The 16,697-nt window shown below is 46.4% G+C and overlaps 1 protein-coding gene across 1 annotated transcript in view; it reads left to right on the top strand.

Annotated features, from left to right (window-relative positions):
- Positions 1–16,697, top strand: part of SHANK2 (SH3 and multiple ankyrin repeat domains 2) — a 539,915-nt gene that overhangs the window by 49,445 nt on the left and 473,773 nt on the right. The window contains exon 2 of the mRNA XM_031943606.1: positions 2,311–2,539. Within this exon, the coding sequence (XP_031799466.1) occupies positions 2,311–2,539 (229 nt within the window). The remainder of the gene's footprint in view (positions 1–2,310; positions 2,540–16,697) is intronic.

Raw genomic sequence — 16,697 nt, forward strand, 5'->3', positions numbered from 1 at the left:
TCGAAGAAAAGCATAAAATGGATCAGGAAGCTCACCATCTAAGGGACGAGCAAATGACTAAAAAGAAGCTAAAACAAAGGTGAATGAGGTTACCCAGCATGTGTGATGTCCTACAGCTGGGATGGTCTGAGAAGCTGGGAGTTTCTGAATTGATTTCTCTTGCAGAATGCTGAGTTGGGAGGGTTAGCGTGAGGCCCAGGAAAGTGGGGTTCCCATTTGTCTTAGGGTACTCCAGCCTGTCACCCCACTTCTCACCCACACTTCAGTCACTCTCCCTTACCTTCAATTCAAGGAGCAAAATTTCTCATCCTCTTCTTCCTGACTCTGTATCTGTCCCTTCTCTCTTCCCATAGTAACTGCTCAACATTAGGTCCTCAACCTTCTATCCTGTTGTAGTGAGCCCTTGCTTGGTTTTCCTCCCAAATTCTTTGTTTTCATGCATGGTTCTCTCTTGTTTCTCCTGCTTCTTGCCAAACCCCTCCCTGTCAGTCTCCACTGAGAGCCTCTCTCTTTGTCTGTTTCTCGCCTAGAGAACCTCCTGGAGAGGTAATTATCTCTATGCTGATGTGCCCAGAGAGAGAGGTGCAGTCCTAGTCTCCCGAGTTCAGATTCTGTAGCCAACCAACTGCCTCCTGGCCTTCCCAACCGGATGTTCCCTCTTAAACTTGCATAAGACAAGTGGTCATTCTCTCTCTAGCCCTGATCCCCACTACTTTTTAATTTTATATAATCAAAATGAACCGGTTTTGATCTTTCACGATTCCCTTTATGCCTTGATTGATTAAAAATTCTCCTCTTGGCCATTGCTAGAAAAGCTTTGACATCTTGTTCCCTTATATTTTTAATTACATGTCCTTTAAGGCTATATCCATTTTGAGTTTACTGTGGCATGTGGTGTAAGCTGTTGCTTTAAACCTAATTTTGCCCAACTGCTTTTTTGTTTCCTCAGCATATCTTAATAGGGAGCTTTTCCCCAAGTCAGTGATGTTCATGGATTTAGCAGTAATTGGAGTATTGAGTCAATTTTTAAAATGCTTTCTTATTTAGCCTGTTCCATTGATTTACTTTTCTATTTTTTCTCATGACCAAATATCCTGGTGATTACTGCTTTATTTTGAGCTGTGAAGAACTATTCTCACGTCTTTTCTAGTTTTTTCATTATTTTTTTTGAAATCCTACATATTTCATTCGCTTAAGTGAATTTTATTCTAATTTTGCCTAGCTCTGTCTCTGCCTGCCCTGCTGTTTCCCCTCTCTATCTGTCTGTCTCTCTTTCCCTCCTCTCTATCTCTCTGTCTCTGTCTTTGTTCTGGCTTTATTCTAAGACAGGAGGAGACAAGACAGCTCTCTCTCTCTCTTTGTCTCTCTCCTTCCCCCTCCCCCTCTCCCTCTCCTTCTCCTTCTCCCTCTCTTCTCCTCTCTCTGCCTCTCTCCTCTGTCTCTTTCCCTGTCTTCCTCTCTCTGCCTCTCACCTTCTCTCTCTCTCTCTCTCTCTCTCTCTCTCTCTCTCTCTCTCTCCCCCTCTTCCTTCCTTCCCTTCTTCTTTCCTCTTTTTCATGTGCAAAACAGGTGACACACTGGATAGCGTGTGGGATTTATGGTCAGGAAAGACCTGGGTTTAGTTCTTGTCTTGGACACTTACAGTGTGACTCCGAGTAAGTCTGTGAGCCTCTGCCTCAGTTTCTTAAACTGTAAAATGAGGATAATAATGGGACCTAACTCACAGGGTTGTAAGGATGATGTGAGATATCAGATGTAAAACACTTTAAGAAAACCTTAAGATGCTATATCGATGTCGGCTCTGATTATTGAAATTTATTTTTCTTGTGTTTATATTGCACTTAGTATTACACGTTCCCCACTGTACCCCTTTAGAATGTGAGTTTATTGAGGCTAAGATCTGCTTCCTTTACTTCTTTGTGTTCTTATCAGCTAGCATGGCTTCTTACATACGGGAGATCCTCCATGTTTGTTAAATTACATTGAATTAAATTGGTGTTAAGATGCTCAGTGCAGGACTGAGAGCACCACATGCCTGTGCCCTGGACCATGGGTTTCTTTTTGTTGGACACTTTGGTTGGACCAAGCCTTGACTTTTAGAGAAATGTTCAAGCTACTCCTTTGCTCCATGGCCCTAACACTTGAGGGATGGGGGGAAGGGGAGTAAAGGAAGGGAAGACAGAAATAAGTCTTATAAACATAAATAGGAAGTAAAAAAGAGATTTCTGAGTTGTTGAAAATGTTGTTTCCTGCTTTCCCAAATTTTAAAATGTGTTTCTGCTTTGTCCTTTTGGCTTTATTCTAAGACAGGAGGAGACAAGACAGCTTCGGAGCCATGCCGCGGAGTCCCACGTCCAGCGAAGATGAGATGGCCCAGAGCTTTTCCGATTATTCGATGGAGTCCGAGTCGGACAGCTCCAAAGAGGAAACCATCTATGACACCATCCGGGCGACCTCGGAGAAGCCCACGGTCAAGATGGAGGAGAGCCAGGACAACACTCTGGTCATCCGCGTCATCATCCAGGACCTGCAGCAGACGGTAAAATTTGGAAGGACATGGCCAGTGCAGGGGGTGGGTCTGTGCCTCCGGGATTGGCTAAGGAAGGTCTTGTCTCCCTCCCCGAGGACACTGGACGGGGGGGGGGTCTGTGCCCACCGCAGTCTCTGCCCTTGCCCAGCTGCTGGCGTTGCTCTCGGGCCCGGTCATTTCCATTCCTCTTCCTTCTCTCTCAGCTTGAGACCCCCTCTAACAGTCAGAGAACTGGGTCTTAGAGCGTCTTCAGAGCCCAGGCTGCACGGCCATCCTGCCCAGCCCTGGCCCTTTACGGAGGAGCCAAAAGTGACCTGGCTGGCAGAGGTTCCAGTAGGAGGAGGTGGAGCTGGATTTGAATCCAGATCCTTGGTCACCAAATTCAGCATGGTTTCTATTACCAGTGGGCTGCCTTTCCTCTGATCTGCTTGGCTCTGAGGGCAGGACTGGGAAGAAAGAAAAGCTCCAAGTTTCAGTTATTGAAAAATATCCTAAAACTAGAGTTGTCCCAGACGGGGAGGGGCTGCCCCTCATCCTACATCAATAAGCAAAAATCCCTCCGGATGACATGGAGAACAGAGTTAGGTATAAACTGGATTACATGCCTCTGAGGTCGCTTCCAGCTCTGATGGCATAGGGGAGAACACAGGGCCAAGACTCCAGAAGACTTGAATTCAGATCTAGCTATATGACCCTGGGCAAGCTGATTAACCTCTAACTACCTCCGTTTTCTTACCTGTAAAATGGGAGCAATAATAGCATCTGCCCTGCCTGCAGATTGTTGTGAGGAGCAATTGAGATAATAATTGTAAAGCATTTAGCACATAGTAAGCATAACTGTTAGCTCTTATTCTGTGATTTAAACTTCTGGCATCTCTGTGACCTGGGTCCTGCTCTTCCTTTTCTAAATTCCTCCTTTCCTCAGAACAGCAGTTCTTAAACTTTTTGATCTCTGGACTCCTTTACACTCTTAAAAATAATTAAATGCTCCCAAAGAGATTTTCTTTATGTGGTTTTATCTATTCATATTTATTGTATTATGAATTAAAATGTCTTTGTACTATTGTGAACATAGTTCTAATATAGCCTCTGAAAGGTCTCAGAGTTTTTCAGGAATCATTAGCTTTTGAACCCCCAAAGTAGAGAAACCAATTAATATAGTACTTTATTCTGTGCTGTTATTATCCTATTCAAGTAACAGCAGCAGCAGCAGTAGCAATAGTAATAATAGTAGCAGTAGCAGTAGTAATAGTAGTAGTAGTAGTAGCAGTAGCAATAGTAATAATAGTAGCAATAGTAATAATAATAGTAGTAGTAGCAATAGTAATAATAGTAGCAGTAGTAATAACAGTAGCAGTAGTAGTAGTAATAGTAGTAGTAGCAATAGTAATAATAGTAACAGTAGTAGTATTAATAGTAGCAGCAGCAGCAATAGTAAGCAGTAGTAGTAGTAATAGTAATAATAGTAGCAGTAGCAGGAGTAATAGTAATAGTAGTAGTAGCAGTAGCAATAGTAATAATAGTAGCAGTAGTAATAATAATAGTAGTAGTAGCAATAGTAATAATAGTAGCAGTAGTAGTAGTAATAGTAGTAGTAGCAATAGTAATAATAGTAACAGTAGTAGTAGTAATAGTAGCAGCAGCAGCAATAGTAAGCAGTAGTAGTAGTAATAGTAATAATAGTAGCAGTAGCAGGAGTAATAGTAATAGTAGTAGTAGCAGTAGCAATAGTAATAATAGTAGCAGTAGTAATAATAATAGTAGTAGTAGCAATAGTAATAATAGTAGCAGTAGTAGTAGTAATAGTAGTAGTAGCAATAGTAATAATAGTAACAGTAGTAGCAATAATAGTAGTAGCAGCAGCAATAGTAAGCAGTAGTAGTAGTAATAGTAATAATAGTAGCAGTAGCAGGAGTAATAGTAATAGTAGTAGTAGCAGTAGCAATAGTAATAATAGTAGCAGTAGTAGTAGTAATAGTAGTAGTACCAATAGCAATAATAGTAGCAGTAGCAATAGTAATAATAGTAACAGTAGTTGTAGTAATAGTAGTAGCAATAATAATAGTAGCAGTAGCAATAGTAATAATAGTAACAGTAGTTGTAGTAATAGTAGTAGCAATAGTAATAGTGGCAGTAGTCATAGTAATAGTAATAGTAGTAGCAATAGTAATAATAGTAGCAGTAGTTGTAGTAATAGTAGTAGCAGTAGCAATAGTAATAAGAGTAGCAGTAGTAGTAGTAATAGAATAGTAGTAGCAGCAGTAGCAATAGTACTAATAGTAGCACTAGCGGTAGTAATAGGAGCAATAATAGTAATAATAATAGTGGTAGTAGTAGCAGCAGCAGCTCAATGTCTCTTCAGTCAGTGCTATCAGTCCAAATCCATCAAGTGGCTCTCATTCTGCTTTGTACAGTGTAGACAAGACCCCCGAGTCATCCTAGATAAAAATATAAGAAATATTTCCATCTCTTGACTTCATAACGAAGGTTGTCAAAGATGACTTGTGATTTCACTTCAGAAGCATTTCTTAAGCTGTGACATTGTGCCAGGTGCTGTGCCAGATGCTGAGAGCACATACCCCAAAAGGACACAGTCCTGGCTCCCAAAGACTTCATATTCCATTGGCGTGGGCTTAGTTGGTTTGTTTGAAGTTTTTAATTGCCTACCTGTCTCCCTATGTCCTTGATCTTCCCTGGGGCCCAGGGCCAACTCTTATTTTCACGTAAATTTTGTTTTGATTATCAAGGATTTGGTTAAATTTACTCTGGAAGTAAATAGATCATAAAATCAGCGGATCATGAGTCAACACCAGGAACCTTGGAAACCTCATTATATGGATGAGGATCCTGGGAAATGGAAGATAGTAGTATCCAAGGTCACATGTGCATCAGAGCCAAACAGGTTAACTTTGTCTCTCCCTGGGAAAGGGGGACCATTCTGTGCAAAATCAAAAGATTCCTGGAGATAATAGGATTTAGAGCTCAAAGCAACTTCAGAGAGAAAATGCCTTCAGAAACCAGCTCAGGTGCTAGCTGGTTTTCTCCCCTTGCCAGCTGAGAGCCCTCTTTATCTCTTGTAATCACTTTGTGTTGTGTATACTTTGTGTTTTCTTAGCTCTGGGCCTGTTCTGTTCCCCTTCTTAGACTGTACATGGCAATCGCTTTGTTTGTGGCTTAGTCCCAGAACCTTGGACAGCGCCCAGAGTTAGCGGACATTGAGCATGTGGGATGGTAGATTTGGAGAATCTGCAGTGGAAGAAAGCTTAGCAGTTACCCTGTCCTCCCCCCACTTTATAGATAGGGATCCTGAGGCCAGAGGGAAGGGGAAAACATTCCCAACAATTAGGGAGCAGAGCGAGGATTTTCATCCAATCCCTGAATTCCTGCAGAACATGTTGGATTGTCCTTATGGAGTCGTCCCAGTCATGTCCAATTCTTCCTAACCCCATTTGGAGAAGATACTGGATTGGTTTGCTGTTTCTTTCTCCAGCCCATTTTACAGATAAGGAACTGAGGGAAGCCGGATGAAGTGTCTTGCCCCAGGGTCACTTATCTAGTAAATGTCTGAGGCTGGATTTGAACCCATGAAAATAAGTCTTCCTGCTTCATGTCTAGTGCTCTACCCACTGCGCCACCTAGCTTCACCTAGTAAACGTTTCCTAAATTAAATTGACCTCTTCTTCCATCAAATCCTCTCATGTCTATACTTGGAAGGAATGGGAAGGGAGAGAGAGAGGAAGTGGTTTCTCCAGAGTCACAAGGTGCGTAAAGATCTGGACCAAAATTTGATCCCTTGTCCACAGATGCTAAATTCAGAATTTCCTTTCCATTAAATCCAATTGATTGTGAGATAGATGATGCAGTTAAGTACCGACAGCCTCATTGAGCAGGACACTTCAGGAGCTCTAGGAAATGGTGCCCTGCATGCAGAACTCCTTGATTCAGGCTGCAGGGAATCACGGGACTTTAGACTTTCTGGGCTTCCTCAGCTCCATATCCATCACGAGCTAGATCATCTGTGATCTGTCCCTGCGCGTGAGCGCACTGTGGGAAAAGGCACTGAATTCTCCCTCCCAATTACCCGGTCATGAGGGCCAGGGATGTTTCTGAATCCCCACACACAAAGAAGCACGGAATTGCACAGTCTTCCCTCTTCTCTCCTTTTGGAATCTTGGAAGTGAGAAATGGGCCCGAAGTCTGGATTTCAGGGATCGTTCCTTTCCCCTTGTCCGTACTCCCGGGATGCTTTTTGGTTCTGAGACCAGATTCTGAGATCCCTCGTCTGCTCAAACCCCGGCGTCACATAGCAGGGGCCCCTTATTCATTCCCTTCTGGATGGCTTCTTCCCTGTAAAGGGATGATAATTTATCCTGTCACATCTTGGACATTCGTAGCCATTTCCCTCAGACTCCTGGAGGGGGAGAATGATTTTGCCCTTCTTTACTTGGCACAAAGCAAGTGCTTAATAAACGACTGTTGGCGGAGGGACTCCCACACCCAGGGAAAGTGTGGCCTCCTGGCTGGGGGTCCCAAACAGGAAGGTAGAAGGCTTCCCGCACGTTCCCCCAGGGCCTGAAGTTTGGCCTCTTGCTACCAGGTTACTGTGGGCAGAGGATTCTCCGGGCCCCAGTTTCTCCTGCTTGGCCAAGCCCTGGATCCCTTGAAGCTTCCCATGCTGGGACCGGCTGTGAGAGGAGCTTTGCCGTCAGCTTCCCGAGGACAGGGCCCGTGGCCCAGCCAGATGTTTTCCTGACTCGGGGGGAGTTTTGCCTGCCCCAGACGAGTCCGGGGCCCATCCCTGAGGTGCCGGGCCCACCGAGGACCTCAGATTGGCTGAGGGAAGGTGGGTGGGAGCCCTTTGTTCCCCAGGGCTGCCCGCTGTTCCATGCTCACAATGCCTTCTATTGTGCTGACTCTGGGCTCAGAACAGCCACAGTCGTCTTGCCTGTTTGCAGAGCCCCCGCTTGTGCCAAAGTCAATACATCTCGGGGTTCTGTTAATGTTTTCTGGAAGGAGGCCCTGCCGGGAGGGATCCTGGCATTCGAGGCTGTGGCTCCCATCCACGGCTCACGAGGCCAGAGGCTGCAGGAGAACCCGCTGGTCTCGGGGAGAATATTCACGGCACAGACTCCCCTCCTGCCCCCAGGAGAAGGGGGAGCTCCGTCCATCAAGAGCATCTTTAGGTGGGAGGCGTGTTCTTAGAACCTGCTGTCAAACACAATTCCGACTGGTCCCCAGCCCCAGACACCGTGTCCTGCCAGGCTCTCTGCTCTCTGATGTCCTGCCAGAGTTAGTGAGGGCAGGATTCCCACTGGCCTCGAGGTCAGCCTCCCCTTACCTCCACGCCCCCACTGTGGGACCCCACCTGTCACCCACAGAGACACAAGCACCTCTGAATTTGTGGCTTTATGGGAAATGGCCGCCAGCTGTGCTGCGTCTCTACCTGGGGATTTGCAGAGGTAAAATGCAGTTGGTGGGGGTGAGACAGAGACATCATGTCCCTCCCTCTTGATCACGTCCCTTGGTCGTTCTGGGGCTGTGGCCTGTTCTTTGGGTCTCCTGTTCTCCTTTTGCTTGTCCCCTGGGATCCCCACTGGCCTTCCCTTCCGCCACCCTCCCCCCCACCCCCCCACCCCCCCCTCTGAGCCAACCCCCTCCAGGTTTGGAGCCACTGTTTCTGAGGGATGTGGGACTCCCGGAGCCGCCCTCCCTTCATCGATTTTCTTTTGGTTTTGTGATTTTTGCCTTTTGCTTTTCATGGTCCTGTGAATTACCGATGTTCCCCCCCCCCCCCCAATCTCCCCTACCCCTGCTTTGATCCCGGCCTGTACAACAGACAGAAGCAGTTACTGCCTCAGTGAAGACGGGTGACGTTGGGGTCCCTTATTCTGTAATCTCTGTCCCTGTCAGACGAGAGGCGGGAAAGACTCCTCATTGGTCCGTGGGGACCGAGAAGGTTCATTTCATAGAAGCGGGCTTCGCATGGTGTTCAGCGTCCCCTGTGGGGACCGTGAGGCCGGCTCTGTTCAGGAAACTCCATTAAATACTTGGCATCTGTTGGGCACCAGGCTAGGAGATGGGGAGACAGAGACCTCTCCTGGGCTGGGCCCGGAGCTGCCGTGGGCCCAGACACGGGAAAACAAATAGATACAAAAGAAAAGTGCTAATAAGTGTGGAGGGAGAGGGTCCGATCGTGAGGGTGAGGACTCCCTCTTCTGGTCCAGATTCTAGCTGATAACAGCTTCCCTGCCTGTACCCAGGGAGCACTGCCATCCTAGGCACCCGGGCTCCAATACTAAAAATAGTAACAATAAACCACAACAATAGCTGACATTTGTATAGCACCTATTGTGTGCTAAGCACCGTGGCAATAATTATCTCATTTGCTCCTCCTCACCACCCTGGGTAATAGATTCTATCAATATCCCCATTTTACAGATGAGGAAACAGAGGCAGAGATGAGGTGCCTTGGCCAAAACCACACAGCTAAGTGTCCGAGACTTCCTTTGAACCCCAGTCTTTCTGGCTTGTCCCCTAGCAGCCTGCCCACGGGCCCCCGGCCTGGCTCTCTCTCTTTTTCTCTAAGTGCAAACCAATTTGCCCAAATTTCTCAGAATTCATCGCAGGAACGTAATGTATTCCGATTTTAAATCTGAGTCAGCCATCTGCTAATCGTGGGGCAGCTCCTTTGTTTCCACTGTTCTGCAACCACAGAGAACAAAAATAAAAATAAAAATTGCCATTGGGAATATTTGCCCCCCGCCGGGCCCGTTCCCTTTGTCTGGGACCCGTTGGGGCTGTGCTCGGGCCAGAGCAGATAACAGCTGGGCGCCTTAGCTCGGGCGATTGCCCGCGGCTTTCCAGAAAGATCGGCTCCATTTGCGGCTCTGCCCATGGCGTGTTCTGTTCCTGACTTCTGGCCGCTGACTTTTAAAATCACAACGGGATCCTGCAAGTGACTCATGAAGTGAATTTGTCATGGGATCTTTTTCACCAGAGAGGTCCTTGCCCCCACCCCTGCCCAGCGGGCGCTTGGGGGGGTGGAGGGCGCCACCCCAAAGCTCCCTTTCTGCTTATGGCTCTTCTGGAGGAAAATGCCTCTGGCCACTTGTCCCTGGGTCAGGCTCGTGCCCTTGGCTCCCTGGGACGGCGCAGTGGGGGTCCTGGATGCCATGGCCCAGCCTGAAACCTTTGAGGAAATCTGGGGGCAGCGTCCGTGGCTCAGGACGCAGAGTGAGTGACTAGGAGTCAAGCAGACCCTGGGTGTGAATCCCCTCTCCTTCACTTAGTAGGTCCTCTAGGCCCCGGTTTCCTCCTCTGTGAATTGGGCCTAGTCATAGGTCTTTGTGAGTCTGAACCACTTTTCTCCAAGGCAAGTTCTACATCTTGACTCTTGTACCACAAGAGTGACGAGGTAGAAGTTTAGGACTGAGACTCGTTCCATCTTTTACCTGAATTGGATTAGCTGATTTTAAGGTCTTGTGGCAGTTTGGTGGCGAGCCGGCTTGGGACCCGAGACCACCCGCTTCCACCCCACCCTTTGGCTGCCCTGTGCACCTTCTACATCCAGAAATCACGGAGGGGGCGCCTGCCCTCCATTAGTCCCAGGGAAGCTGCAGACTCTGGGCCCCCTCCCTGCGTTAGTGTGTGGAGCCTCATCCCCCTCACCTGTTCTTCCATGAATTCAGGCCTCTGCCAGTCAAGCAGCCTTTGCCAAGTACCTACTGTGTGCCAGGCGCTGTTCTAAGCTGAGTAACAGTAAGACTCCCATTGGCTCCCTCCAGTGCCGGACACCCAGCTCTGGCAGAGGCCGGCCGACGGGACTGAGACTTGGAGGAGGCTGCATTGCTCCCCGGCCTTTCCTTCCCATTGCCCCCCATCTTTTGCCTCCCCTTATTTCTTCTGAACCACTTAAAAGGAATTTCTCATTACTCTGGGATTAGCTTTGGGATTTGGCTGAGTCTTGTGCTGAAGGCAATGGGAACTGAGATTACATGGGACTTCCCCCCCATCCCTATATTTCATCCTGCCTCTATCTTCTCTCCCTTTTCTTCTCCCCTTTCCTTCCCCACATCCTCTACCCCTCTTTTTTCCCTCAGCCCCATCTTCCTCTCTTCTCCCTTTCTCCCCCCTTCCATCCTTCTCTCATATTCCTCTGTCTTGCTTCCTCTACCCTTTCCCCTTCCCATTCTCTTTCCTTTTTCCTCCTCCCTTTCCCCCCTTCTTTCTTTGTCCTTTCTTCCCTTCATTCTCTCTCTCCCCCCCTTTCTCTCCTCTGTCAATCATTTCGGAATGCTGTTCATTCACTGCCTCCCTTTGTGACCCATTAGCTTCATCTTTTCTAGGGAAGGAATGGTTTGGCCAGCAGTCCCTGAGAGAGAACATTTCACTTGGTGTGCTTCTGGGTCCGTGCCTCTGTTTGAGTTCCTGCAGACCCTACTAAGGGATGAACGGGGTCATAGGGAGGAGGGTCAGCTTCTCTGAGAGCTGCGGGGGTTACAGCAGCCTCTGAGTCTGGGACCATTGCAGAAGGAAAACTCCATAAATCCCACTGGACTGATGGCACTCTCCAGGCCATGAAGTTCATGTCTTACCCTGTTCCTAAGACATTTCACTTCTTCTGAATCACTTTTCATTCATTCATTACTTCATTCACTCATTTACTTATTTATATGTATGTATATATATTATATTAAATTATTCCTTTATTCACTCATTTATTTATTTATATGTATATATATTATGTTAAATTATTCCTTCATTTGCTCATTTATCTACTTATTTATATGTATATATTAAATTATTCATTCATTTCCAAATACATAAACAAACCCCCAGGATCGAGCTCCCTTCCATCGCTCTGCTTGGCTATGGAGATGCTTGTGAGTCAGTTTCCAGATCCCAAATTTGATGCAGGTTTGACCCATCTCTCAGTGCCTCAGCCTTCTCATCTGTCAGGCAGGGAAACCTCTACCCAATACTTTTAAAGCTTTTCATGGCTCAAACCTGTCCCCAAGAAATGGATATTGAATGAATCAGTGAGTGAGTGACCTAGTGAGCATCCTCCAGGGATGCGAGGGGAGAAGGTGACATTGGGGGTCACCGTAGAGGAAGCAGCGACCTCGTGGGGAGCAGAGACGGGTGTACATCTTGCCTCTGACAATATTTCCTCACTTTGCCACCGTGAATGGGTCAGTTAATTACTTGAGTTTCATTTTCTTTATCTGTAAAATGGAGATAAGGAGACCTGAGGGGGTTAGCAAGCTCAGGTCTCATTGTTGAGGGCACCCTTTGTGTGCCTTCATACCAGCTGCTGCCCCCTTGCTGCCTGAGGCTTCCTTCTGCCCTTTCCGAGGAAATGAGTTTTATCCAGGGTAGTAGGGTACGACTGAGTAAGAATTTCCAAAATAGCTTGAGCAGGTATCCTAAAATAGCGTGTTCTCATCTTTCAATGACATAATGGGCCCCCATAGGGGATTTGACTCTTCGAGAAGTATCATGAGGCAGCAAAGAGGCGATGGAAAGACCCAGATTTAGAGAGGGGAGATCTGAGTTAGAATTCTAGCTTGCTTTCCTTGTAAATTTGGACATCACTTGATCACTCTGGGCCTCAGTTTCCCCCTCTGTAAAATGAGAATTGAACAAACTGTCCTCTAAGATCACTTTTGGGTATAAATCTGCGACCCCAAGATAGTTTAGGACCAATTTGTCCAGGTCAGAAACATTTTGGAAAAAAGGAAACAGGGGGAAGAAGCTCTTTGATTTTCAGGTAATGGATTTGATCTCAATTATTTTTGTATGAAAGGTGTTTTCTTAGTGGATAAGGGGTTTTGGTTTCTAATTGAGCCTTTATCTTTCAAATGGAGTATTTTCTTTTATCTAAATACAAACCTAAAGAGTATCCCACTCTCATTTCTGCTCTACCTGATATCAGAGGATAAATGCTAAATTAAGAAAAACCCCAGAGTTCCTTAATTGCATTAATTATCCCAAATTGAATAAATCTCCTTTATCAAGGTCACCCAGATATTCTTCCTCTGCCTCTGAAAGAGTCATTATGAAGCTCTTGTTTTAAGCAAATTTAGAGAATTATCGTGTTGTCAAGGACATGGCAAAGATGGTCAGAGCCAGAAGAAACCATGGGGGAATCTGTGGCTCACCCCCTTTATTCAGTTCCCGCGGAAGGAAATGGAGGCTCAGAGAGACCTCAAGGGAAGCAGGCTGTCAAAACTGAGACCCGAACCCAAGTCTTTTGGCCACTGTCCTTCAGAAGTCATCTGCATCTTCAGTAATATCCCTGACAAGTGGTCATCCTGCCTCTGCCTGGAAGCTTCTGTGGTGGTGAAGTTACTCCCTCTCAAGGCACCTCGTTGCACCTTTGGACGACCTGAATCACTAAGGAGGGTTCCTTTATATCAGAATACACATTTATTAAGCACCTACAGTGTTCCAGATATTGTCTGTGCTTTGCTGCTGATTGCTGGGTCTAACGGAATAAACCTGTTTAAAGCACCTCATTGCAGTTTTGGACAACCTGAATCACTAAGAAGTGTTACTGTGTATCAGAACACACATTTATTAAGCACCTATAGTATACCAGATATTGTCTGTGCATTGCTGCTGATTGCTCTGCCTTGGGCCTAGCAGAATAGACCTGTTTCCTGCATGGGACAGCCCTTTAGATAACTCATGTCCTTCTCTGAGTCTTCTCCCAGGCATGCGAATCATGTCCACTTCCTTCAGCTCATTCTCCTCTGAGGTGCTCTCTAGGCCCTTCCCTGCTGTGATTACCCTCCTCTGGATACTTCCCTGCTTATTTTCACAATGTAGGGAGAATTCTCCAGATGAAGTCGGAGAATAGAGAAGGCAGTGGATAATGACCTCTCTCATTCTCCAGGCAGCCCTTCAGGGAGACTCATCTAGAGCTCAAGCTGCCTTCTCAACACATCAGCCCCAAATCATCTCCACTTAAAGTAGGTCCCCCATCTCTTCGTGGGGAAGTTGACTTCATGGGATCCAAGTGCCATTTCTCCTCATTAGGTTTCCTTACAGGCTGCCTCTTTATTCATAGTGGTCATCTCTCCTCTTAGAAGCACACTGCTTCTTTGTACCCATTCATCAAAACTTGTCTTCTCCTTCCAGGACCATTTCAGGTGTCTCCTCTTCCTTGGAGTCTTCTCTGATTGGCCCTTTCCCTCAGAAGAAAGAGTTCTTTCCTTTCTTAGATTTTTTCCCCCTAAAGCTCTTTGTCTGCGTCTTGCCTTCCTCTTCCTCATCCATTAGAACAAGGTTCCATGAAGACTTTTTGAGTCTCTTGCGTACACTTTGCCTCTGTTTTGTGTCATCTGGAAAACTGAAAGATATGTCCTTATTCAAGTCATTGATAAAGAAAGAAAAAAGGAAGGAAATGAAGGGAGGGAGAAAAGGAAGGAAGGAAAGAAAGAAGGAAGGAAGAAAAAAGAAAGGAAAGAAGGAAGAAAAAAGGAAGGAAGGAAGAATGGATGGATTTATGAAGTACCAATTATGTTCTAGATACTGTGCTAAGTTAGCTTTTCAATTATTATCTTATTTGATCCTCACCACAATACAGGGAGGTAACTCATTATCTCCATTTTATAGTTGAGGAAACTGAGCTAGGGAAAGGTTAGGTAACTTGCCCGGGGTCACAAAGCTTGCAAGTAACGATGGTAAGTAGCTGAGAACCGATCTGAACTGAGCTCTTCTTGACTCCAAGCCCACCCCAACTACCTGCTACCTGAAGGGGTTGGACACCTTAAGTCCTAGGACAGATTCCCGGGGCTTCCCAGCGTGAGCAGTCCTTTTCCCTTTGGGCATGGCTGCATGCAGTTCTTTGGCTAAGATTAGACCTCATTCTGATGCTTTCTGTTGAAGTTTGCCACCATTAGGTACCTATAGCTCCTGCTCTGAGCAAATCGTCATCCTTCCTTCATGTAGTTTGTCCTGTGTGAATTTCTAGGTCAGGCTCCATTGGGAGACTTTCCGAAAAACTCTCCCTGAACTCTCAGGTGGTCTTGGAAAGTACATTTTGGTCAGAGGATCTGGGTCCGTACCCTGACTCGGGTCCAATGTCCTAGCTTTACAATCGTGACCTAATTTCTCTTCCTGTTTCATGGCCTCAGTTTCCATCTTTATAAAAAGTGGGCCATGAATTCGATGAATCTCCCTCAACTCTAAGTGAGCCTGAAATTGATTTATAAAGTTAGTCCAGAAGAAAATCATGAAGATCACCAGGACTTGAAAGATGAGGGATGAAAAGATATCCTCACTGTCCCTTTGTGGAGGGGGGAGAGCTACGGGTGCTATATATTGTATTTATTCTTAAACTTTTCTCATTTATTCATCAGTTTATGCTGACTTTTTTCCCCCTCTCAAAGTAGTTTGTCATATTTCTAGCTCTCTGGGAGAGGGAGGAGGGGTATTTGGAATAGCTTTGATGCTATAAGAAAGAGAAATATTAATAAAAAACTTTCAGTTTTAAAAGTCTCTTATCAGCATATTCAGAAGTCAGTTGGTCCAGTGAATAGAGTCGACCAGACATGACTTTCTACCCTCTGACACTCACTGAGTCATTAAGAGTTTCCTCAACTTTGATGAGCCTTGGGCGATTCTATAAGAGCCGAAGCTAGAGGGAGGTTGTGGATTAATGGAGGAAATTACAGGTCCTCCCACGTGATGTGTTAATGTGGAGGCGACACAAACTCCTTGGGAGCAGGCGTTGTTTAATTTCTGACTTTGGGTTCTTAATTCCCTGCACACTGTAGGTGCTTAAAAAATAGTTATTAGTTGATTTTAAATTGGGCACAATTTGAAATTCCCTTGAGGCTGAAGTTGTTTATTTAAAGAGTCAAGTTCTGTAAGAGTTTCCTGAACCATTTCCCTCCTTGCTGAGCTCTTCATCCTGCAGCACCCCACCAGCCCTGGCACTCACACCTCACTGTGAGCCCCTCTCCTCTGTCCCTCAGATCAGAACCTCCACTTGGAAGAGAGTCCAGATGGCCATCTTTTCTTTTCTCACTGGCGGCACCCTTTGGACTTGGGTGATCATCTCCATCTCCTCCCCGTGGATTACCTTCTCCCGTGTTCTTTGCAGTTTCCTTTTGTGTGTTCTTTCTCCCTCTAGACTGTAAGCTCCTCAAAAGCAGGGCCTGGGTTTTGCCTTTCTTTGTGTCTCTGGTGCTTATTACTCTGGCTGGCACACAGTGGGCATTTAACAAACGTTTGTCGAGCGACAGCGGCCAGTCCATTAATGGCGGATATTTCCTCTGGATGCTGGCCTGGCTGGGTTATCCTGGACAAGTTATGAAGCCTTTCTCAGCTTCAGTTTATTCTCCCATCCAAGGCAAAGGATCTTGAAGATCTAGTGAAATATAGGTTCTTACCGTTACTGAGTGGGAGTTTCAGTGAGTTACCGGAGGCCCAACAGGATGAAGGGAATGACCACCAGCAGGGTTCTTCCCAAGCTCCCAAGGAGCTTTGGCTCCTCCAGATACAAGAGTGAAAGTCCACAGCAGTGGTCCTGATGTGCCCTTGGGAAAGACAAAAGGAAAGGGGATTCCTAGCCTGTGTGTCCCTGGGCATTTGTCCCTCCGGTCTTAAGGTGGCTGTTCATAGGCTGAGAACCATTTATCAACAAACTGCTTCACTTTGTGGTCTCCCTGGGAGGGGAGCAGGAGGAGCAAGTCCCATCTGCTGGTCTTTCACTTGAGGAGAATTAGCAGACTTGGAGCCCGGTGATTCTGCCACTGTTCCATGTGGGACATGCTTCAGGCTCAGGACATCCCATCGCTCCATCACAGGCTTTTTGTTCTTCTCTCTTGGAGATCCAGGGTGTTGGGGTAACCAAGTGGGGGGCCCTGTCTCCTGACACACTCTGGGGCTGGGGAGTCCATCCCGTGTGGAGTCATCCTTTGACAAGACCCACATGTATCTCCTGGAAGCAGCTCCCATGACATGGAGGGGAGTTCTAGGAGGAAGATAGAACTCTAGGACGTTCACAGCCTCAGCTGGTCCCAGTGGGTAGATTTGTTTCCTGTAAGATGACGCTTTGTTTCTGCACATCTAAGGAACTGGAAACTTTAGCAAGGTGCCATGAATTTCCTTCTGAGCGAACCCAGGTGGTAGCCATTCCCCGAAAGCCTCATCATGG

The sequence above is a fragment of the Sarcophilus harrisii genome, chromosome 6, assembly GCF_902635505.1.
Source record: "Sarcophilus harrisii chromosome 6, mSarHar1.11, whole genome shotgun sequence".
NCBI lineage: Eukaryota > Metazoa > Chordata > Mammalia > Dasyuromorphia > Dasyuridae > Sarcophilus > Sarcophilus harrisii.